At 36.9% G+C, this 26,619-nt stretch overlaps 1 protein-coding gene across 11 annotated transcripts in view; it reads right to left on the bottom strand.

The window, feature by feature from the left end:
* The window catches only part of CEP152 (centrosomal protein 152), a 92,107-nt gene that overhangs the window by 42,766 nt on the left and 22,722 nt on the right, over positions 1-26,619 (bottom strand). For all 11 annotated transcript variants that reach the window (XM_086710634.1, XM_025919636.2, XM_025919635.2 and 8 more), the window contains 5 exons: positions 24,747-24,947; positions 20,581-20,728; positions 18,871-18,962; positions 17,870-18,033; positions 4,090-4,294 (listed from right to left, as the gene is read on the bottom strand). In XM_086710634.1, coding sequence (XP_086566760.1) covers positions 4,090-4,294; positions 17,870-18,033; positions 18,871-18,962; positions 20,581-20,728; positions 24,747-24,947 — 810 coding nt within the window. The remainder of the gene's footprint in view (positions 1-4,089; positions 4,295-17,869; positions 18,034-18,870; positions 18,963-20,580; positions 20,729-24,746; positions 24,948-26,619) is intronic.

Below are 26,619 nucleotides of genomic sequence, written 5' to 3' on the forward strand. Positions count from 1 at the left end.
AGCGTCCGACTTCAGCCAGGTCACGATCTCGCGGTCTGTGAGTTCGAGCCCCGCGTCGGGCTCTGGGCTGATGGCTCAGAGCCTGGAGCCTGTTTCCGATTCTGTGTCTCCCTCTCTCTCTGCCCCTCCCCCGTTCATGCTCTGTCTCTCTCTCTGTCCCAAAAATAAATAAACGTTGAAAAAAAAAATTAAAAAAAAAAAAACAAAAAACTCAAAATGGATGACAGACCTAAACAAAAGATAGGAAGCCATCAAAATCTTCAAGGAGAAAGCAAGCAAAAACCTCTTTGACCTCGGCCTCAGCAACTTCTTACTAAACATGCCTCCAGAGGCAAGGGAAACAAAAGCAAAAATGAGCTATTGGAACCTCATCAAGATAAAAAGCTTCTGTATGGCAAAGGAAACAGTCAGCAAAACTAAAAGGCAACCAACAGAATGGGAGAAGATATTTGCAAATGACATATCGCATAAAAGGTTAGTATCCAAAATCTATAAAGAATTTATCAAACTTAACATGCAAAAAACAAATAATCCAGCGAAGAAATGGGCAAAAGACATGAACAGACACTTCTCCAAAGAAGACATCCAAATGGCTAACAGACACATGAAAAATGCTCAACATCACTCATCATCAGGGAAATGCGAATCAAAACCACAATGTGATAACACCTCACACCTGTCAAAATGGCTATCATTAACAACTCAGGCAACGACAAATGATGGCGAAGATGTGGAGAAAGAGGAACACTTTTGCACTGCTGGTGGGAATGCAAACTGGTGCAGCCACTCTGTAAAACAGCATGGAGGTTCCTCAAAAAATTAAAAATAGAACTACCCTACCACCCAGCAATTGCACTACTAAGAATTTATCCAAAGGATACAGGTGTGCTGTTTCAAAGGGGCACATGCACCCCAATGTTTGTAGCAGCACTACTGACAATAGCCAAAGTTTGGAAAGAGCCCAAATGTCTATTGATAAATGAATGGATAAAGAAGATGTGGTATAGGAATATTACTAGGCAATCAAAAAGAATGAAATCTTGCCATTTGCAACAATGTGGATGGAACTAGAGTGTATTATACTAAGTAAAGTGAGTCAGTCAGAGAAAGACAAACATCATATGACTTCACTCAGATGTGGAATTTAAGATACAAAACAGATTAACATGAGGGAAGGGAAGCAAAAATAAGATAAAAACAGGGAGGAGGACAAAACATAAGAGACTCTTAAATATAGGGAACAAACTGAAGGTTGCTGGAGGGGTTGTGGGTTGGGGATGGGCTAAATAAGTAAGGGACATTAAGGAGGACACTTGTTAGGATGAGCACTGGGTGTTGTATGTAGGGGACGAATCAGTGGATTCTACTCCTGAAATCATTATTGCACTATATGCTAACTTTGATGTAAATTTAAAATAATAATAATAATAATTATTATTATTATAAATGCAAGCCATCTCATTAATAATTTTACATTGATTACATATTGAGAAGATATTTATTGGGTTAAATAAAATATGTTATTAAAATTAATTTCACCATTACTTTTACTTTAATGGGATACTTGGGACATTTTAAATTATATATATGGTTCCATCAAATTTCTATTGGATAGTGCTGTTGTAGATCCTAAATTCCTTCAAGGAATGGCCATTGTTTCTTTCCACTGAATCCCATAAGACCTTGCACAGAGTAGCTTTAAAACAAAACAAAACCAAAGCTTAAGCTGAATGATTTGCTCTTCCTCCATATACCTCTCAACCTTGTTTTCTGATGTTATACACTAACTAGAAAGATCATTAGAAAAGATGTGAGAAGTAAGTAAGAGGCAAAGACAAAGTTTGAAGGTGTCCATGGGCTAATCAGATGACTGTGAACTTGAGTGTTTATATAAAAACACTTGTTGGATGGGGTGCCTGGGTGGCTCAGTCAGTTAAGCGTCCGACTTTGGCTCAGGTCATGATCTCACTGTTTGTGAGTTCGAGCCCCGCGTCGGGCTCTGGGCTGACAGCTCGGAGCCTGGAGCCTGCTTCGGATTGTGTGTCTCCTTCTCTCTCTGCCCCTTCCCCACTTGTGCTCTGCCTCTATCAAAAATAAATGCAAAAAAAAAAAAAATTTTTTTTAATTTAAAAAAATAAAAAAATGAAAACACTTGTTGGTTAAATTACTACTTCCTCTCCCTTTCCTCCATCTAGAAAAGGATTAATAGGTATATTGATTCAACAAATATTTATTGAGCAAACATGCAGAGAATCATCCAGACAAGAGTCTCAAGAAATTCGAATATAGTAAGTGCAAGCAGGACAGACAAGCAGCACAGGCTGGTAAGCCACACTTTTAAGAAAAACCAAACATGGACGGCTGAGAAATCACTATGGCAAGAATAGCTGGATAAAAAGAGTATTCAACAATGAGATCGTTCCCTTTGATCTATAGAGGCAAAGGTATAGATTAAATTTTGTTAAACATAAGGCATGGCCACCATCAACTGCCACATATGTGGAAGTGTAGCTCTATGGCAAATGCCATCAGTAATTTCAGTACAGAACAGAGCAAGAACCGTGGATACCTGAGCTAAAGTTCAAGACTCAAAACCACGTTCCTAAATCCTAGGCTACTCTCACCAAAATACTTGAACCAATCGATTCTAATCTAACACAAATTGAAACATGCGCATTTATTCTCATCCTTTTAAAAAAACGGGTAAACAAGACAGCTTGACATAAAGATGTTCAATGTGCTGGAGGTTGGGGGTTCTTTCTCATTTGGTTGTTAACACTGAAATCAGCGTTATGCTCATCAAATACAGTTACTCGGAAGAAGGAATATTGCCCAACTGGGCAGGATTTAAACAGTGAAAACACATTATTATTTTTTGGTAAATATATACAATCAAAATTCCATAATAATTAGTACCATATAACATCTTACATACCTTAATAGGACTATTTTAGTGAACACAACTCCTAGTTTAAAGAATCAGGAGCTAAAACAGTACTAAAGTAGGAAGTAAAATATTATTTCCTTCCAGAAGGAAAAGGAATACACCACCTACATTCATTTTCCCCCTTCCCTTTCATTACTAGGTTTTTTGTTTTTGTTTTTTGTTTTTCTATTGAGAGCATAGATGGTTGGGATTTGGAAATATGGAAGAATAGAAAAGGAAGCTGTTAAATGAGGGCAAGAGTAAGAATTTCTGTGATAGCAAGATCTTGGGGAAATAATCTTGACTATTATTAGTCAAGTGTTTTAGTTTCAATTTGCCTAAAGATGGACTCTAACCTCAGAAATGTCACACATTCCCCCAGCTTCATTTTCCTCATCTATGAAGTCACATTCCTCCAGTTTCATCTTCCTCATCTATGAAGTAAGGAAGCCAAATGAAGCATATAAAAGTAGATTCAGGGGTATCTGGGTGGCTCAGCCACTTGGATGACGGACTTTGGCTCAGGTCATGATCTCACGGTTCTTGGGTTTGGGCCCTGCATCGGGCTCTGTGACGACAGCTTTGAGCCTGCTTCCGATTCTGTCTCTCTCTCTCCCTTTCCCCCGCTCCCACTCTTTCTCTCTCTCAAAAATAAATAAAACACTAAAAATTTTTTTTTAAATAATAAAAAATATAAATAAAAGTAGATTCAATGATTCTGACATAACCTGTTTCTGTGCCTTTCTCACTTACAACGCCACCACTATATAATTAATTTCCTTATATAGAAAGACTCTTATTATAGGAACATGGGCAAGAGAAATGTCATAAACAAAATGCTAAGGGATTTATTTAGCTGTGGAGAATTTAAGGCTTTAGAACACTGCTGATACAAGCCAATCTTGAGGAAATGCACATACTTTGTTACGTAGACTGCTTCCTTGGATTTGTGGTAAAGGAATTTTGCCTAACATCTCATTTATGAGGTGTTTTGCAAAAGGAACTAGAAAATATATTTCTTTATGTGGCATTCCCTTCTTTACACTTTACTTCTAAATAAAATCAAATGAGACCTTGAAAGACAAAGGCTTGATTTAAATGTGAAGACTGTAAGCATTTTCTTCATTAAAGTCTTTTAAAAATGGCTTTTTAACTCCACAAACCTCAACCTTGATGCTTTTTTCATCTTTGTCCACTTGTTGGAGATCTTCAATTTTCTTATGACAGTCTCTGAGCTCAGTTTGTAACTGAGACACCAGATGACGCTTCACTGAGTTGCTCCCCAGCAAACGCTGCACTTGTGCTTTCAGCTTCAGGACGACCTCGTCTCTGGGAAGCTCTTCATTTGGGTCTTCTTGCTGTACAATGCTAAAGGAGAAATCATCATGTTGAATACGAAATCGAGTAACAAATCAAGCATGGTTATTTCTTGAAAGTGATTGCAGTTGTGAAGAGTTTTGTGACTTACACAACTATATACTGGTGTTTCAAAAGCAGTTTTAAGCTTTGTCATCTATAAGCTTTGTCACCTTTGCTATGTCCCCATATATAGAAGTGAGTTTATTCATAAGAAGGCCATTATTATGCTTAGACCATCTGCCTCACTGAAAGGAGTTAAACCAGGTGAACTTCAATATGGCATGCTTTTTTGGTTTTTGGTAAGTTGTGTGCTGTACACACATGCCCTTTATGACTCTAAGAGAAACAACATGAAAATAAAGGAGGAAGTGAAAAGTAAAATACTAGTCATCCTAACTAACAATTTCTGTATCTCTTTTACTAAAACACCAGTCTGAATGGATATCTGAGCAATTAGGGGGGAAAATAAAAAAAATAAAAGCCATGCTAATTTAATCCCAACTTTAGTTTCAATAAATTTCAAAACTGGAGAATTTCTGCTCCTTGCCGTAATGGATTAAAAATGCCAGATTTATCTTCCTGCCGTAAAAAAACTGGAAAACCAAATAAAATATGTTAAGGGATGGCTTTCAATCACTAGACAGCAGGCAGCACACCATAATGATCCCTGAAAAAAGAAAAACAAACAAGGTGAGCCCTATGATTGCTGCCGCTATCTCCCTGGGAAGTTTCCAGCCTGCGGCACGGGGAGAGAAAGGCCAAAGACAGCTTAGCAATCTCACCAAGTTGCAGAGTTCAGTTTGGGAAGGTCAAAATGGCTAGAATTTAAGGAGGGAAATACTATGGGAAAGGAAGCTACACAGAAAGAGAGCACTGGAGATCTGTGTATACATGTGAGAAAATTACTGCAAGTCCAGGGAAAGAATTGCAGGAAAAGAATAAGGCTGGAAATACCGTGGGTTCCAAGGAACTATAGTGAAAAGATCTCCTAATTCATAGAATATCAAATATTGCCTCAGTAATGGGGCCAGATGAACATATGGGAAAATGGGGGGAAAAAGAAAAGAGAGGGAAACAAACCACAAGAGACTCTTAACGACAGAGAACAAACAGGGTTGATGGAGGGAGGTGGGTGGGAGATGAGCTAGATGGGTGATGGGTATTAAGGAGGGCACTTGTGATGAGCACTGGGTGTTGTATGTAAGTGATGAATCCCTGAATTCTACTCCTGAAACCAAACCAATATTGTACTATATGTTAACTAACTGAAAATTTAAATTAGAAAAAAAAGAAATATTTTCCTAAGACCACCCAGTAAGTAAGTAAATAAATAAATAAATAAATGACCTTGAAAGAATCCCAGGAAGCTTAAGTGTGTCACAAAAAAGAGCAATATTTTTTAAAAATACAACAAAATCTAACATCTAAAATATAAAATTCAAAATGTCCAGCATCTAATCAAAACTTACCAGGCCTGCAAATAAGCAAAGAAAATATAAAACGGAAGAAAGTGGGGCGCCTGGGTGGCTCAGTCGGTTAAGCGGCCGACTTCGGCTCAGGTCATGATCTCGCAGTCCGTGAGTTCAAGCCCCGAGTCGGGCTCTGTGCTGACAGCTCAGAGCCTGGAGCCTATTTCAGATTCTGTGTCTCCCTCTCTCTGACCACCCCCCGTTCATGCTCTGTCTCTGTCTCAAAAATAAATAAACATTAAAAAAAAAAAAATTTTTTTTTTAAATAAAATAAAATAAAAGGGAAGTATCAACTACAACCAGGAATAAAAATCAATAGAAACTGACAATGGTGCCAGCAATGGTGCCAGTGGTAAAATTAATTAAATATATTGTGCAGGTCCAAGAAGGTAAGAGAAAACACATGAGTACAATGAGAGAAACAGAAGATACAAAAATGACCTAAACTGAACTTTAGACCAAAAACTACATCTGAAATGAAAAATATACTGCATGAGATTAACAGCTTAGTTAATACTGCAGAAAAGATCAGCAGACATAAACACAGCAATAAAACTCTACAAAACTAAATAGGGAGAAAGAAGACTAAAACAGAAATATACTGAGCATGTTAAGTTGTATCTAACCCAACTGTATCTGAAGTCCCAGAAAAGGAGAGAGGAAGGGGGCATAATAAAAAAAATTTTTTTAATGACCAAAATTTTCCTATTCAATGAAAACTAAAACCCCATTAAAACCTACAAGCTCAATGAATCTCAAACAGAAAAATGAAGAAAAACCATAAGTTGTATTAATATCTTGTATTAACCAAGAAAATGGACTAACTTGCAAGAAAAAAAAATCTATAGATGTTAATGCTGGAGCTATCACAAAGAGTTTTCAAAGTTTAAAGCAACTATTATGTCTGTGTCCAATGAAGTAAAAGAAAACATATTTAAAGTGAATGAAAAACTAGGAATTCTTAACACAGAAGTAAAAACTATAAAGGGACCAAATAGAAATTTTATCATTGAAAAACACAGTATCTGAAAGTTAAAAAAAAATGAAATAAAAAGCCTTCCCTATACAGGCTTCATAAAACAGAGAATGAGTGAACTTGAAAATAGCTCAACAGAAATTATCCAATCTGAAAACAGAAAAAAAGATGGAAAAAAGTTAAGTGCGAGGAACTATGAGAAAGATAAAAAAAATTAAGTTGTGTAATTGTAAACCTATAAGGAGAGAAGAAAGAGACATGAGCAGAAAAGGTATTTAAAGTAATAATGGTCAACATTTCACAAATTTACTAAAGGCATAATAAATTTACATTTTCAACAGGCTCAGTGAACCCCAAATGAAATAAACTAAAAAACAAAACAAAACAAAACAAAACACTTAGGCACATCATAAAGTGCTGAAATGTAAAGGGGAAAAATATCTTGAAAACAACAAAAGAAAAACTACACCATTACACACAAGAATAAGGATTTAAATAATAATAGATTTCTCTTCAGAAATCACCAAGGCCAGAAACAGGGAAAGAACATATATTTAAAGTGCTGAAATAAAAGAACAGTTGATTCAGAATTCTATAATCAGCCAAAAAAAGGACATTTTCATATAAGAAAACTAAGAATTTGTTGCCAACAGACATACTCTAGAAGAAATGCTAAAGGAAATTAGGGAATTCAATCTAACTTCAATTCTAAATTCAATCTAAAGTCAATCTAAAGAGAAATGTTATCTACCAAAGAGAAATCTCTGTATAAAAACTACAAAATATTACTGAGAGAAACTGAAGAATACAGAGAGGTATAACATGCATGTTCTGAAACTGGGAGACAATTTTTTTTCCTTCAGCTTTATTTAGCTATAATTGACAAATAGTAATTTCTTAAGATGTCAATTCTCCCAAAATTGATCTATAGATGTGACACAATCCCAATCAAAACTCCATCCGACTTTATTGTGGAAACTGACAAACTAGTCATTAAATTTATTTTGAAATGAAAGAACTTAGAATAGCCAAAACAATTTTGAAAATAAACAAAGCTGAAGGACTTGTCCAACACATTTCAAGACTTATGGTAAAGCTACAGTATCAAGAATATGAACAGCAAAAAAGAGCAGGGGAACAGAATGGAGAGTACAGAAATGGGCCACAAATGACCAATTGATTATCAACAAAGATATCAAGGCAACTCAATGAAAAGTTTTTTGACAAATGGTATTATATCAATTGGATATTGGTATGAATAAAATGGACGTCATACTAACAAACTAATCCATAATGATTTATTTATACCATAGATATAAACGTAAGAGGTAAAACTATCAAACTTTTAAAATACTAAAAGAAAATCTGTGTGACAGTTACATTAGGACCCAAAACGATGAACTATAAAAGAGATCATTGATAAACCTAAATTCATAAAAATTTAAACTTTTGCTCCTCAAAAGATATCATTAAGAACATGATAATGTAAACGAGAGATTGGAAGAAAATGTTCACATCATACATATCAGACAAAGGGCTTATATCCTGAAATTTCTGAAGACCAAACAATATATACAAATGGCAATTAACCACATCAGGAAGAAAAGAGGAAGAAGAAAGGGAAAGAAGAGCACAGCAAAAGATGCTTAGATCACTGGTTAATAGGTAAATAAAAATTAAACCCACAGTAAGGTATCACTACACACCCTAGAAATATTCAAATTAAAAAAGATTAACAACACCAAGTTTTAACAATGTAGAACAACTGAAACCTCAGACATTGCTTCTGGTGATGCAAAATGGTACAGTCACATTGAAAACGGCATTTAAACTATCAACATCTAAATAAGATAGAGGAACTCTAACATACCCAGAAAGAGAAAGCAATTTGGAGCATAAGTGGAAAAAATGAGGTACAATTATCTCCATTAACAGATGATATAATTATATCTCAGAAAGCCTAAAATATAATGGAAAAACCACTACAAACAGAGAGTTAGAAAACAGGTTATAACACAAAATGTAGAAGTCATATATATAAAACAGTGCTCAAGAATAATGGAAAAAGAACACCCTATTTACTATTGCAAAAATAAAATACCTAAGCATCAATTTTACAAGAATTGTGCAAAAACCTAAAGATAAAAAAAAAAAAAAACCAACAAGCTAGTCTCAAACCAATCTTGAGAGACTAAAATAGATTTAAGGAAAGGAAAAGACGTGCTATATTCTTGGATAAAAGAATTCAGCATCATAAAAATATCAACTCTCCCTAGGCTAATGTATATGTTCAACGTGATCCTAATAAAAATATTGTCAGGATTTTTTTTTCTGGAATAAAACAAGCTTAATTATAAAATTAATTTGAAGGTGTAAACAAGAAAGAGTAAGCAGAAAAACCCTAACAAGAAGCAATTCCAGAGAGATGGTTAAAGTATAAGACAAAGCATTAAATCTTTTAGAAGGCAGCATAGGATAACAGGGAAGGTTTCTTAAAGAGAGCATAAAAAGCACTAACCACAAAGATTGATAAATTTGACTAGTTAAAAAACTTCCATTCATTAAAAGACAAATTTAGAGGTTAAAAGTGAGACGAGGGGTGCCTGGGTGGCTCAGTGGGTTCAGAGCCTGATTTTGGCTCAGGTCATGATCTCACGGCTCGGCTCGTGAGTTCGAGCCCCACATCGGGTTCTATGCTGACAGCTCAGAGCCTGGAGTCGGCTTCAGATTCTGTGTCCCTGTCTCACTCTGCCTGCCCCTCGCTCATGCTCTGTCTCTCTCTCTCTCTCTCTCTCAAGAATAAATAAAACATTAAAAAAAATTTTTTTTAAACTGATTTAAAAAAAAAGTGAGACAATACGTACAATACACATAACCATCAAAGAATTTATATACAAAAAGATATTTAAAAAAGGAAAAAATCCAACACATCAACAGAACACATGCACACACACAGTCATTTAAAAACTAAGGAGGGACATCAGCAAGTCCTACACATACACACACACACAGGCACATGCACACACACACACACACACACACACACACACACACACCAATAAACACAATAGAGATAGGTTTTTCAATGGAGTTCAATCTCAATAATAATCTAGGATAATGCAAATTAAAATCACAATAAACTATCATTACACATTAAATGGCTAAAAGTAAAAACCTGAAAATATCAAGTGTTAGCAAAGAGACAGAGCAATTAAGACTTTCATATACTTCTGGTGGGGATGTAAATTGGCACAATTCCTTTGGAAAAGTTTGGTATTACCTATTAAGGTTGAAACACATATACTACAAGCAATTTCACTTCTAAGTATATATATCCAACAAAAATGTATGTACATTGTACTAGGAAGTAACATTAAAAAATATCTATGGTCAGTAGATTGAAAAATAAACTGGAATATTCATACAAATCAAAGATACACACACACACATATATATATATACATATATATGTATATGTATATATATGAATGAGATACAGCTACATGCTACACCTTGAGTCTCAACAAAATGTTAAGTGAATAAAAGTCTAAAGAACACCTTTATCTTTAAAAAACACACAGCTAGCATTTATGCTAAATGGAGAATGACTGAATGCTTCCCCATAAGATGAGGAGCAAAACAAGAATATCTGCTCTTACCATTTCTATTCAACATTGTACTAGAGATTCTAGCTGGAGCAATTAGTCAAGAAAAAAATAAAAGGCATTCAGATTGGAAAGAAAGACATACGATGATCTCCATTTTCAGGTGACATGACCCTATATACAAAAAATCCTAAGGAACCCACTAAAAAACTAGTTGAACTAAATTAACAAGTTCAGCTATGGGTCAGGATACAAGATCAATATATAAAATCAACTGTACCTCTGTACACTAGTAATTAACCACCTGAAAATAAAATTAAGAAAATAATCCAACAAAAGTATAGCCAAAAGAATAAAACACCTAGGAGTAAATTTAACAGAAGTACTATATGACTAGTACACTGAAAACCACAAAAATACAAAACACGAGTAGTACACTGAAAGAAATTAAAGAAGACCTATAATAAAGGGGGGGGGGGAAGACATCCTATGTTCAGGAATCAGAACCCAACATTGATTAAGATTGCAATATTCCCCTAAATTGATCTACAGACTGCATGCAACCCCAATCAAAATCCCACCTGGTTTCTTTGTAGAAAATGACAAACTGATCCTAAAATTTCTATGGAAATGCAAGAGACCCAGAATAGCCCAACCAATCTTTAAAAAGACAAAGCTGAAAGATTCATACTTCCCAATTTCAAAATTTACTACAAAGCTACATCAAGACGGTATGGCACTGGCATAAGGACAGACATACAGATCAGTAGAACAGAACTGAAAGCACAGATATAAACCCTCACATTTACAGTCAACTGATTTTTGACAAGGATGTCAAAACAATTTTGGTACTGGGACAAATGGATACCCAGATGCAAATGAATGAAGTTCTACATATCATACAGCAAAAATTAATTCAAAATGAACCTAAGACCTAATGTAAGAGATAAAACTCTTAGAAGAAAACATAGGTATAAATCTTGAGGACCCTGGATTAGAGAATAGCTTCTTAAATAATCAAAAGCACAAGCAACCAAAGAAAAAATAGGTAACTTGGACTTCATAAAATTAAAGACTTTTTTTGCTTCAAAGGATGCGATCAAGAATGTGAAAAGACAACCCACAGGAAAAAATACTTGCAAATAATACATCTGACAAGAGACTTGTATTTAGAATATATAAAGAACTCTCAAAAGCAATAAAAGGAAACCCAATTTTAAAATGGGCAAAAGATGTGAAGAGACCTTCCCAAAGAAGATATACAAATGGCCAACAAACATAGTAAAAGACGTTCAACATAGTTAGCCATCAAATAAAAACTACATCATTAACAAATCCAAGCCAAACAGCAAGCGTGGGCAGGGATATAAAGAAATTAGAACCCTCATACATTGCTAGAGGGAATGTAAAATGGTGCAGCCACTTTGGAAAACAGTATGACCATTTTTTGAAATGCTAACCATAGATTTATCACATCACTCAGCAATTCCACTCCCAGGTATACAGTTGACCCTTGAATAATATAGGTTTGAAAGCACGGGACCACTCACATGTGGATTTTTTTTTTTTTTTGATACAGTACAAAACTGTAAATGTATTTCCTCTTCCTTATGATTACCTTAGCATTTTCTTTTCTATAGCTTACTTTAATGTAAGAATACAGTATATAATACACATAACGTACAAAATATGAGTTAACCAATGGTTTATGTTACTGCTAGGGTTTCCAGTCAACAATAGGGTATTAGCTGTTAAGTTTTTGGAAAGTCAAAAGTCATATGCAGATTCTCAACTGCACAGCAGGTCAGAGCCCCTAAGTCCTGCATTGATCAAGGGTCAACTGTACCTCTAAGAGAAATGAACACCTATACCCACACAAATTTGTCCACAAATGTTCCTAGCAGAATTATTCATAATAGCTAAAAAGTAGAGACAACTCAAATAAATGTCCATTAGCTAATGAATGAATGAGTAAAATATGATCTATATTCACACAATGGAATATTTTTTGGCTAGAAAATGGAATGAAGTATTGATATATGCTGCAATGTGGATGAACCGTGAAAGCATCTGCTAAGTAAAAGAAGCCAGTTACAAAACACCACATACTACATGACTCCATTATACATTCACATACTACATGATTCCATTTATGTGAAATGTACAGAATAGGCAAATCCATAAATAGAAAGTAGGTTAGTGATTGCCTGAGCAGTGAGGACAAGAAGGAATAATGGGGAATGACTAATAATACCTACAGGGTTTCTTTCTGGGGATACTGAAATGTTCTAAATTAGGTTGTGGTAACAGTTGCACAACTCTGAATATATGAAACACCAGTGAACTGCATACTTTAAATGGGTAAATTTTATGGTACTTTAAATATATCTTAATACAATTATAGAAGAAAAAAATAACATCTAATGTACGAGTTCCCTCTGTACAAAGGCAATCTGAATCTATAGTGTTTAGGTATGAATAATTAGGTCTTACAAGGTAACAATAAACCCAGAAAACAATTGCTCTAGCAGTTAAGATAGTAGTTAACTTCAAGATTATGACTGGGAAGAGGCATATGAACAGTTGCTAACAATGTTTATTTCTGGGTGGTGGCTCCATGGGCATTCGCTTTAAAATCATTCGTTAAGCTATACACTTATGTTTCATGCACTTTCTCAATTATAAAAGGTTTAAAAAGTAAAACAAAATTATAAAAACTACTAGAGAAATACCATCAAGAAATCAGACAGGTAGAGAGAATGATGGGTCTAATTACATAAAAATTTTAAACAGTACAAGTGGTAACTCTCAGCACTAGCTAGGATACTCAGAAATAGGAACTGCCACATGACATGGGTAATAAGCAAACTACAGACTGCTTGGCATTATATATCAAAAACCTCAAATATGTGCACACCTCTTAGCAAGGATATACACCCAAATCTTAAGGAAGTAAAGATGTCAATAAAGACTTGACTACAAACAAGCTTGTGATAATAATAATATTGCATTACTTATAATGAAAAAATTAAAGTGTATTACTAAAACATAGTTCATTCATCCACATATCCATTAGTAAATATTTACATTATCATCTAAAGATTTCAGAATATGCTAAAAGATACATTATAAAATACATTCAATATTATTTTATCTTTTAGAAATATACAACACAGATAATGTGGAAGTTATACACCAAAATGTCACAAGTTGTTTTCGTCATGGGAGGTGAAGTAAGATTGTGTTGCTTTTAATTTTCTTCTGTTTTCTTAATCTGTATTTTCCATTTTTTCCATAATAAAGGAGAAAGTTTCTTTTTAAAAAAAAATAAGCAGTTGATAGTATGTGCCCTCAGTATGATGTGATGAAAATGGAACCTCATCTCTGTGGTCTTCCTCCACAAAACCCCCGAGAAAACCGATCATAAAACAAACATCAAATTCCAAGAGGGGATTCCTATAAAAGACCTGACCAGTATTTCTCAAAACTGTCAAGGTCATCAAAAACAAGGAAAGTTAAGAGGAACCTAAGGAAACATGACTCCTAACCTGGCATCCTGGATGCAGTCCTGGAACAGAAAAAGGACATGAGGTAAAAACTGAGGACATCCAAATAAAGTATGGACATTAGTTTCTAATAATGTATCACTATTAGTTCATTAATTGTAACGAAGGTACCATGATGGTATAAGATGTTAACAGAAGAAAATGAGTATGGAGTATAGAGAAAATCTGTACTAATTTTCCTGGTTCTCTAAAACTGTTCTAAAACACTAAAGGTAGTTCTAAAAAAAATAAATAACAGTATCTGAGTTTAATTTTTTGCTGTTTTTTGGTTTCTGGTGATTCCAAACGAAAGGTTAGAATGCATATACGTTGTATGTATACACACACACACACACACACACTTATACAGAGAGACAAAGAATGAACAAAATATTAGGCTTTTTTAGGCGTTATAAAAGGAGTTCCTTGCAATACACTACATATTTATCAATACACACAACTTTTGTATATGTTATATAATGTAAACATGTCTGTATAGATCTCATCTATTTAAACCACTCCTATGGAAATAGAGATGTAAAATAAAATAGAAATATAATAACATAAGAAATATAAAATAAGTTACAATGCATTTTTCTAAGCTATATAAGATGTGCGCTTTTAGCAGAACGCTTATTTTGACTCAGTTAACAAATTAGGCATCCCTAATTTCTTTTCTTACTGAATGTTGACCACTGAAATAGCACATCATGTACTCCTAGAGGGAGCCAAGTCAGAGAGCAGAGAAAAGCGCTTGCTAAAATAATTTTCTCTTCTTTCCCAAAAGGGAAAAAAATCAGCAGTGGTGACCAGTCCTGCTGAGTTCTGTGGAAGTTGGTTCCCCTAAGTCCAAATAAACTGTAGTCCCTTATGAAGCCTGCTGAGAAGACCAAAGGGAAAAGGCATTCCACTTGTTAAATGTTTATTATTTGAGCTTCGCAGCCAACTATAATAAGGGAGAGGGAAGCTGTCTGCAAGCTGCATGCAGATTTAGCTACTCAAGTTCCATGAATGTGAAATAGAACACTGAGGCTAAACCCTTAAAATTTACTAGGCAGTAGCTTGAGGGAGGTGGTAGCTGAGAATAAAAGCTTGGAGCCGCTAATATTTGGGTCAGTGATTTGAAAGCAGCTCAAGTCAACACAGGACTAAAATTCTCGACACTGGGAAAACTGTGGCTTCCTCTCGTTCTAAGAATCACAATACAGCAGAGAAAAAGTACAAATCTCTTCTCTCCTATACCTCCTCTCACTCTGAGAGGATTCTCAGATTCTTATCTGAGGAGTGGCAACCCTTTTACTGTGACAGTGACATGACTATGATAGTGATGTGAGGTCTCAGGTTGGTTATCTATAGGCATGTGCTTTAAATTACTGTAGGGTTTTGGTTAGGAGTATGAATTAAATACAAAGGGCAGAAGCAGAACACATTAAACATCATGATGAATTAAGACTACTTGAAAAAGTATACATTATTTTTATATAACATATATATGTATTATTTTCCAAATTCCCAGGCTATTTATTGTACAAGTTACAACCAGAGAAAAATCTTTTTTGACATGAACTAAATCATTAATCCTCTGAAATGCAAGACAGAAAGAAGAAGGAAGTCAAAAGCAAAAAGGTTTGTCATGTAAATAGGACAGATTTACAGGACAGTATGGTTTGGGGCTCAAGTATGGTTCTGCTGCTAATATAGCGTGTCCTCTTGGGCAAAAGAGTTCGGCTTTGGTTGGTTTTCCCAACCCTGAAATGAAAATACAGATCTGATGTTTCCCCAAGGCTGAGATGAGAATCAAAACTTTTTACATGATATATGTTGAGTTAAAAGAGAATTAATATGAAAACTGGATCAACGGTATATTTTAACCAATCATCTATTAAATAATAATAGCAATAGTTATCAATGACTAAATGCCTACTAAGTGCAAGAACATTTTATATGAGGTCCTTTATATTCATTATTTATCTTAATCCTCACTTTAACCCCCAAGAGATATCTATAATCTACTTAATAGAAAAAACCTGATAAGAAAACAGGCTCAGAAAAGCCAAGGAACCTGCCCAAGATCACAAAGCTAGTGCTGAATGGCAAAATTACAAATCAAAACAAAATCTGCATCTCAAGACCATGCCCTTTCCACTAGCCATTCAGAATTAATCTGGCATTAACAGGAAATGAGGCATTCACAGCAGTAAATTTCCAGATGACCACATTTTAACTTCAAAATTGTATGTAAATCTGTCTAAAAAATATAACACACACATCCTTTTTCTTCAATAACTCAAGATCGTGATTGCAGACATTTTGCGGCAGATCGCAGCTATAGTTGCTGTCGCCCTCTCCTTGCTGAGGTTGAGCTATCTGAGTGAAACACTGGTAGTACCTCTCCCAATCCCCTTCCCCAGCTACTCGGCAGCCAGGAACTCAGATAACTCCTGGGGTCCAAACAAATCTAAGTCAGTAAGGCCCTGTGATGAGAGCCTGAAGGTGGTTCCTGCTAAACACACCACATATTCTAGTTCTGCTCTTTGCTTCTTAGCTTCCTTCTGGATCGTAGCTGTAATCTGTCAAGGTGAGAGTCCCTAAAGACTGACCGCCAAACAAATGAAGCCTTATTAAACTAAACCAACATCTTGTTTCACCTTACTTCCTGATCACTTTAGATTTCAATTTTCTAAATGTCATCTTGTTTCGAAAAGATCATACTATGAACATACTTAACTTCTAAAACCTATTGTAGAGCAAACCCTTCAGGAGATACGTACACCTGTATTTAGTTGCAGGATACCTGAAACACAACAGGTCGTAAACACTCTCACGAAACTTAGTCTGAAATTATAAACTGGACAGTGATGGTGTGGCATCTGGATGCATTTGAGGAAGGCTTTCCTTAGCCTAAATACAATCTCTTCCAAATACCCACGTTTCATCCGTTTCCCACACCCAGGAGAAGGAGTGACTGGATAAATGCCTCTCTGTACATCAAGGATAACATTTAGCACACAGCACGTAGTGGCCCACAAGTATGTCTCCCTCTCCTCATCCAGGCAAAACGTAAACTCCCTGGAGTCAGGGAGGGTTTCATCCTCGTCTTTCATGCTCTACTCCCAGAGCCTTGCATAGCGCTTCCCAAACCGCAAGCGCCTCCAGAAAGTACATCCTGTCCTCCATTCATTTGTGAAGCGTTTAAAGGTACCAAAATGTGTTCCTCTTTTACCATCCACTCCCTCCCCACATGGGTTCCTGGAAGGGATGATAAGACACTCCTTGCCAAGTATTGAAGTATTATACCTCTGTGTTAAGTGGAAGTATAAAAGACAGCATCCCTATTTTAAGATTAAGGTCTCAGTAACGTTCCTAGGGAAAATTAATGCTTAATTTTCTCATATGCCATTGATAAATGCCATGTACCTGCCTTCAACACGCGGTATGAATAAAAATAATATGTCCTTGCCTTAATAACAGAGCAGATACATAACCTCAGTTGTAGAATTTACTCTGTGTGTTTTAACTTTAATCATTTCCACCTTATTGAAACTGATGTGCCTACTGGTACTGAAGACAGTACAAGATCAATAGTTGAAGTTTCTGTTCATTTTGACTTCAGACATTTACACTTCATTAGAAACGACTGAAGCATACTGTCCCACATTCAAGAACCCCTAGTTAGCTCACCATTTCATGCCTTGTGCCACTTATTTACTCGTATCGTCAGTATTATTAACGCAGGTTCTTCTATGTAAACTGCTTTTTTAATGTTTATTTATTTATTTTGAGAGAGAGAGAGAGAGAGAGAGAGAGAGAGAGGCAAAGAGAGAGGGAGAGAGAGCATCCCAAGCAGGCCCCACTCTGTCAGCACAAAGCCCGCCATGGGGCTCGATCCTACCAACCATGACATCATGACCTGAGCCAAAATCAAGAGCTGGACGCTTAACCAACTCAGCCAGCCAGGCGCCTCATATGGTAAACTATTTTCTTAATACCTCTTCACTTTGGATTTTTTCCAGTTGACTTTTTTAATACCCAAATCCACATATGATTCAGTGAGTTCTATATTTAATTCTCCTTCTGAGTCACTTGGAAGTATTCCTAATTTTGCAGCAGATTCGTAGAGTGCAATTTCATCTTTTAGTTCTGTTAATTCTTCCTAAAACACAAAATTATTGAAAATTATTTTCCAATATGAAGGAATCAGTCATCCCTCTGTGCTTCAAAATTCATCTTAACGATCAACAGAAACCAGAAATACTTCTTCACATACCTTATTTACATTACAAATAACTTTAAAATAAATGCTGCTAAGAACACAGGTGTACAATGAAAACATAGATGTCTGCAACTTTAGAAAGGCCAGCACATTATCAGGTTCTCAAGTACACGGACTGAACAGATGTGTAAATGAATGAGAGAGCAAATCTAAGTGGTTTCTCTCACGCCTCCTGTGCTTACATTAGGTCCTCCACAAAAAGTGTCTGTCCCTTGAGCTGAGAAACTGACGGCAGCACTTTTTGGCTTTCTAGAGCTCAGAGCGGCCTGGTCTGCCAAGAACGTGTTGTACTTGACTCTGCCGGTGGGAAAAGGCAAAATACGTCTTTCCAGCAGAGGTAATACTGGAACTCTTCCTCCAGTGGAAAATGTAAGTCGCGCTGGGGGAGGATGTGAGGGAACTGCAGCTACACTGCGGGTTTCCCACACCTGCGGATACACTTATCTCTGCGACCACCAGTAAGTGAAAGGACATGCTGTGTGAAGGAGGTGACAGGCAGACGGACAGGAGGGTGCCAGGCCCTGGCTCCGCAGTCAAGACAGACCTGGGCTCGACTACCTCACTGTGTGGGTGAGACCGTGAACAACTCTCATTGGCCTGGAGACGGTCCAACCAGCTCCAACCAGCTCCTTTAGAGAAATCCAAGGTCCAGAAAAGTGACGTAATCACTGCCTAATTCAGTTACCCACAGAGTCTCTTCCAAGTGGCAACACTCACTTGCAAAGCCTTGTTCATGTTTTCACTCATAGCATGTGCTTTTTGTGCTTGCTGCAGCTGGAACCGTAGCTGAGCCACCTCCTGTACTGAGCCTGGGGGGGGAAATCAGAGAATGCACCAAAGGTAAAGGGATGAAGAACCTACGATGTACAGAAGAACTTGAATCCGCTGAGGCTACAGAAGGTGGAGTCCTGCTTTGTTACCTTGTTATTGCCTTTCTAGGAGGACAGAGGTATAGTCAGTGGGACCGAGAAGGCATAGGTCCAGACATCTCCGAGACATGTCCACACATTTAGTGTGGCTCCTCATATGTCCTTGGGAGGTTGAAGACCTGGACTACTGTGACCTTGCTATGAATCAAATGAGCCACGTCTACAGACCTTAACACTCCACAAGCCCTTTAATAGGAGCATAATGTTCCAACTCGCAGAAAGCCAAAACAAAAATTCTTTGGAACCCGTTGCTACCCTCTAATAAGAAAACTACATCTTGCTGCCTTTAGCTTCTTTCGAAATGCTTTTATTTCCACCACCCCCACCTCCACATGTGAAAAAAGCATCTTAGGGCTGTGTTTCAGAAACTTTGGTAACCTAATGTTTTAAATGTACTAGGGGAGGCTCCCATTTGAAAGGGATGTTACTGGGCTTCCTCAAAAGAAAATGAGCATCTGGGAAATGGTTAGGCAAAGTAATGATGGCATATTATGCAACTAAAGAAAATCATATTTCAAAGCCTTTAATGGCAAGGAAAAAGGCTCACTAAACAATGCCACGTGAAACAAAAAGGATACAAAACTGAAGAGGGAGGAGGGACCCAGAGTACGAGCCAAATTTTGCCCCCACCAAAACATACCCACACACATATTTTAAGAGTCTTTGACTTTAGTACTTCCAACTTTTGAATAAGCTACTCTTATACACATTGTACTAACAGTCTGAATTGGCTTTGCGTGCCAAAGTGTGACTTTTGCATATCAGGTAATGAATAACCACTGAGCTATTTTCACAGTGGGAGCTACTCACCAGCAAACAGGGCAGTTTGTCTGTATGGTAGTGTTTGCATAAACATGTGATTATTCTATTGCCTTTTACTCTAATATTCTACAAAAATTAATAAGAAAAAAACACAAAACTACTGCTGAACCTAACAATAAGAAGTATGTCCCAAACTTAACACCATGAAAACCAAATGAGTAATTTTAAGCATGACAAGAATATAACTCACTAGCTTCAACTGGCCAGATAAATGAGAGAGGAAAAAAATCCATGGAGTTTTACAAAACGATAGAAATACATGCTCAGACTGAGCTTAAAAAGCAAAATATAATGGGACTTCATAGTCATTTTTACTTTTCATGGATAGAATCTACCTTCTAACATAGATCTTGTTCAATTTTTGCACATTCAGCTTTGGTATGTTTTCAAAAATGCGCTATGTGCAGAAGTAGGGAATTACCTATGTGTGTGAGCTCAATTTCACTTGAAGGAAATATATTCAAACATTAACAACAGTTATCTCTGTGTGGTAGGATTATTGGTTATTTTTATTTGTTACTTTGCACATTAAACACATATAATAGCAACACTTGAAAACTGTCACTGGTGGTCTTTTCTGCCTTTCTCGATTTTTAGAATTCATGGATCCTACTACATTCTCTTTGCATATTATGCTAGCCTACTGTGGAGACAAGAGCCCACCCAGGGCACCCACCTGAGTGCAAAAAGTTGGCACACTGCTTCTGACTCTCCTCTAGACTTCTTGTCAATCTGTTAATGATCTCAGTCTTTTCTAATTTGGTCGCTTCTTGATTCCTTTCCAATTGGTTCACTTGGTCTTTCAAATGACAACAAATATCTTCCTAAATAGAAAGTATTCAAGAAGTCATTTCATGATCCGTTGTTAAACGTTAAACAAATATGATACACAATTGGATTTTAAGTCAAATATAAAATCACACAGCAGCATCACCTCTTTTACAAGGTTAAGTGCACAGGACTGGGAGGAAGTTAGAACAAACTTGTATGATCTTGGGTGAGTCATCAACTTCTCCATCTGTTTTTTTCTGTTGTAATTATGCTAATAAAGGTTAAATTCAATGATTTCTAAAGTCCCTTCTGTTCTATAATCACAAGACACTGATATTCTAAAATTAGATTTTATCCAAGCCAAAGAAAATATATTACACTTCTATTTGCATTTTACACTGTCAGTATAAGTGTATGTATTCATATTTAGGCAGACCACTTTGAACCATGGACTCTGTATCCCAAGACAGGAAGGATACAGATACATAAATGGAAACTCACTCTATTCTGAACAGCCAAAAGCTCATTCTACTCTGAGTAGCCAAAAACAAATCTCTCCCTCTTCTGAATTTCTTTTATACAGTTTCTCTTTTTCTTTCTACCTTTTACATGTCTTATTTCCTTCTTTTTCTTACTTCTACAGGTACCTATGCAGTGCCTTGCACAAAGTGAGGTATAAAAACAAACAAACAAACAAAACAAAACCTTGAAAAACAAATGCAAAAAACCCAGATGGGACAAATGTGTGTGTGCGTGTATGTGGGTGCGGGCACACGCATGCACTCATGTGTGTAGCTGTATGGGGATATGTAGAAAATGCAGAGCACGTATATAATATACTCAAGTTTCTTCAAAAAGAAAAATGTGTTTGGGAGTAATAAGCCACAGGAGTCCCAAGCCTAGGTAGAAGAAAGCATCACTTCTCACTCAAAAAAGCCTATATAGGCTGAATTCCACACAAATAGCAGAACATGAGACAGCCAGGAGTATATTAAGGTAAATGGTTAAAGTCACCTGAAAAAGCCTGAAGAAAATAAGTTGTAATAAGGGCTTTGAAGCAGACAGAAGGCATTTAGGGCCTGATCCACAGGATAATGTAAAGCCCAATAATGCTTTCAGGATACCAGCACAAGGGACACCTCATTAAGGATAGCGACAGTATCGTTAAGGAGAGGAAAGAGACTCTCAAGTCTCCTGTTTTACCTCAAAAATTCATGTGAATTTTGCATTCTCTTTCATAATGTAGTCATGTTTGCTTTAAATTTTTTTCTACCAAATTTTTGAGCAAAATGAAGCTTCTGGAAACTACTCCATGTTTATTCAACAGTGCAAACCTCTTGGCTCTTGGCTGCTAATTCCCAGGCCAGCTTGAAAAGCGTGGCTCCAAAGTGCCAAAATACCATGGCAAACACGATGAATGGGCTAACGTTAATGACAGTGTGAATGTGTGTGTGAGAAGGGGTGGGGAGACAACCAACATTTACTTATGTGCTGGGGAGGCTACGATCACTCTTGTAAGAGACTGAGAACTGGCAAAAAGTTAGTTCAAGAAAGGGTATGAAAAAAACTATATAAAGAAATGGCCAACTGTAGCAATAACTTGACTATATGCAACAATCAACTAAACCATGTTGTTTCCTGTTAACAAGTTCAGGGAGCCAATTACACTCAGAAACCTGTGCAGTTCAAATACCAAGAAATGAACAAAACATGGTTCTATGTTTTCCATGAGTAGATTGAGTAAGAACATTCAGTTCCAGACAGGTAAAGGCAGACACCCCCTAAGAATGACGAAGACAAGTGTGGTGATAAAGAAATAGTAGCTGAATCTATCTTTGGAAGCAAATGGAATTGAACAGGTTTCTAAAGCACAGAAAAATGAGGATTGGGCCACACACACATAGGTCTGTGGGGACCTCTTAGCTAAAGAAAGTGTTTAAACTGGAGCCTTTAAATCTAACATTAAAGGAAAGTTAGAAAGTAGACCAGGTGAAAGTCATGACATAGAAACCAAAGTCCACAACTTCACCTAAAGGTGAAAATTTCAAGAAGACTGAAAAGAAGAACGGTGTTATACAATCAAGGAGATAATCCCAGATCTTAGCCCTATATTCAGAGATCTCAGAACATGACACTTCCATGAACGGGAGAGACAGAAGACAGGAAGGTCCAAGAGATGGTTTGCTATTAGAGAGTTCTGTCCCTGAAGGAACACTGAGCTCAAGAAGCTTCTCCCTCATCTGCTCTGTCACACTAGAAAACCTAAGAGGAACTCAGCCATAGTAAAAAGAACTGTTATACGTTGAGAGTGTGTACAATCCTTTTTACCTACAAAAGATGACGGCTTCAGGAAGGCACTAGATGAATAATATAATTTCACAAGCTATATATTTCTCAAAATATAGTAGCTACATAGACATTTTAAGAAAAAAACCTCAACTGCATCATGGATTGCTACTCCTCCCACTACATGAATCAATCCCTGTGTTGCATTTGGTCTTTCAAAATATAATTAAATATACATTAAAGCTTTTTGGGATGAGCACTGGGTGTTGTATGGAAACCAATTTGACAATAAATTTCATATATTGAAAAAAATAAATCAATAAAAATAAATAAATAAATAAATATACATTAAAGCCTGTTTACATCCTGATATTTAGCTGTTGTTCAAAAGATGTTTGCTTAACAGATGAAATAATACGATTAGCACACAGATGTAGTCCTTTCCCACCAAAAACAAGTTTTTCATAAAACAGTGAATTTTTAACCTTTGCAAGGCAAAGCATGAGCCTCTTATGAGGAAAATCTGAATGAGTTTGTGGGTCTTCTCAAAAACAAAAATGCATATGCCAACATCCAAAAGAAAACCATACCCACAATTTGAGATTCATCACAGCCATGGAGCCTAGTCATGAACTGCCTTAGGGGACGCCAGATTAAAAGTCTGTATAACTCACACAACGTACTATGTGTGAAAATCTATGCTGTTGCCACTGTACACATACAGTACAAAGCACATAGGGACACAGCTGTACCTAACTGCGTGAATAAGTTTGCTTACTCAAGTTCATCTGCTAAATTATCCAGCTATTTGTACCTCACTACTATTTTCCAAGAGTTGTTCTACTTTTCTCGGTAATATGCTGAATGGAGTACAGGAAAAGGTTTATCTGAAAGTGAAGAAAAGTGCACTCTGGGGCACCTGGATGGCTCAGTTGGTTAAGCGTCCGACTTTGGCTCAAGTCAGGATCTCCCGGTTCGTGAGTTTGAGTCCCACGTCGGGCTCTGTGTTGACAGCTCAGAGTCTGGAGCCTGCTTCGGATTCTGTGTCTCCCTCTCTCTCTGCCCCTCCCCTGCTCATGCTCTGTCTCTCTCTCTCTCTCAAAAATAAAATTTATTTAATAAATTTTAAATTTAATAAAATTAAAATTTATTTAATAAACATTAAAAAAATTTAAAAAAAGAAAAGTGCACTCTGAAATTTTATTTATTCAAATGATTACCTGGGGTTTGGGAGCATAAGTAAACCCACCACCTGACTCACCCTTAGTTTACATTTTATTCACTTTGGGGCAAAAATAATTCAAACTGTGAGAGATGCTGAGACTTTCCTCCTTATTTTGTTTATTACACTACTCTCAAAAATTAACTCTTCTCCCAATAACCACTTGTAGACAATGTTTACTCACAGGTTAACTACCCAACAAAGGCTTTCTACTGGTTAAACTCCCAGGACAACCTCTAAAGTTCAGGCCAGCTCCTAGAGCACTAGCCTTTTCAGTCTGGATTTACTCTAGGGCAATAATTATGTATAAATACTCTACAAATAAAGGACCGGTAGGTAGGAGAACTGAGAAAGTACTAACCAATCCTATCAAAGAAAAAAATTTCCAAAATTCTGTCCACAGGACATCTTCATAGATCAAAAATCTTTGGCTTTTAATTTTTACTCACAAACACCTACTGCAAACATCCAAATTTTCCATATGAAGAACCACAAAGTATCAGTTATGAAAAATAACCAGTTTTACTTGTTAATGACAGTGGCTCATTTGAGATCATCCCAACCTGCTCCTTAAGTGCAGTGACTGTAGCATCCAGCTTCCTTTGCAAGGACGACAGTTGCTCCTCATGCTTCTTCGTGAGGCCCGTAACAATGCTGTCGTGCTGCTCTCTCACACGCTGGAGTGACTCAGAATGATGGAGGTCCAGCAGCTGCTGCTTCAGGCTTTCCAGAGCCATTTCCGTCGTTCTGGACTTCTTAATCATCTAGAAGGTACACACAGGACATCCAGGTTTACAATATTTTGACTCTGTGCTCTCTTTATGGACATTAAAACTCAACCATCCTTTAAGGAGAATAGAGAAGAAAGGGTCTCCCTATGGTGGCTCTAGTTCCTTAAAACTTCCCTAGCTGGGACTCCCCAGGCCCATGGTCGCTGGAAACATCATTCACTGAGAAAAAAACCTATAGTTACCTGAGGAGAGTGACAGAGGATTTTGCTTAGCATGATGGCAATGTGGGTACCAGACAAGGAGTCTGTGGCTACAACACTGGTCCCAGTACTGTTTGCATCTCTCTGAGCCCAGTGGGGGTGGGGGGGACCACAATTGTTAGGTCACAGAAAAATGACAACTGTTTCTTAAATGTTTCTTTTCAAAAGACTGATAAAAACTATCAGTGAGGGGCGCCTGGGTGGCGCAGTCGGTTAAGCGTCCGACTTCAACCAGGTCACGATCTCGCGGTCCGTGAGTTCGAGCCCCGCGTCGGGCTCTGGGCTGATGGCTCAGAGCCTGGAGCCTGTTTCCAATTCTGTGTCTCCCTCTCTCTCTGCCCCTCGCCCGTTCATGCTCTGTCTCTCTCTGTCCCAAAAATAAATAAACGTTGAAAAAAAAAAAACAAAACTATCAGTGATTACTTACTAAAAAAAAAAGTTTTGGAAACTATGTCTGTACAGCTGTTGAAAAATATTGGTATATTAGGCTAAATAATGGCTTCCAAAAGATGTCCATGTCCTAATCCCTAAAACCTGTGAGTATGTTATGTTATATGACAAGGGAAAAGCAAGGTTACACACGAAATTAAAATTGCTAATCAGATGACCTTAAAATAAAAAAGATTAACCTGAGGGTGCCTAGGTGGCTCAGGTGGTTGGGCGTCTGTCTGACTCTTGGTTTTGGCTCAGGTCATGATCTCACGGTTCCTGAGTTTGAACTCGCATTGGGCTTCCGCACTGATGTGCAGGGCCTACCTGCGATTCTCTCTCTCTTCCTTTCTCTCTGCCCTTCCCTTGCTCGTGCTGTCTCTCTCTCTTTCAAAATAAATTAAAAAAAATGCTACAAGATAAAAGATTATCCTGTATCACCTGGGGTCCAATGTATCTAGAGAGATCCTTAAACGAGAAAAACTGAGGCAAGAAAGTCAGAACCAGTGACTTCTGGCCCTGAAGATCAAAATGGGCATAAACCAAGGAGTGCAGGTGGCCTCTAGGAGCTAGAAAAGGCAAGAAAATGGATTCTCCCCCAGAGCCTCCAAAAAGCAGCATAGCCCTGCTGACCTTGACGTTAGCCCAGTGAGACCCATATCAGACTTCTAACCTCCAGAACTGTAAGACGGAAGCACTATTTCAAGCCATTAAGTTTACATTAATCTGTTACAACAACAATAGGAAACCAATACACGTGGTGATTCTGTTGCTTTTATGTTTTCATTTATGCCTTATTTCTTAAAAATGCAATTTCTAACTTACAAAGAGATTAAAAAGTTATAACCTTTTACTACATAAAAGCAAGTTAGGTTTTTAACCTAAGGACTATCAGTTTTCAAAAAGTTAAAATGCTAATAGTCTATATCACACAAAAATTAAAATTTAAAATGAGGCTTATCCTTCATTTCTAGTCCAGAGATTGACTGTTTACTCCAATACTGTGCGAAGTGCTT

Source organism: Puma concolor, chromosome B3, assembly GCF_028749965.1.
Source record: "Puma concolor isolate L17-30 chromosome B3, mPumCon1.1.hap2, whole genome shotgun sequence".
In the NCBI taxonomy this organism is placed as follows: Eukaryota; Metazoa; Chordata; class Mammalia; order Carnivora; family Felidae; genus Puma; species Puma concolor.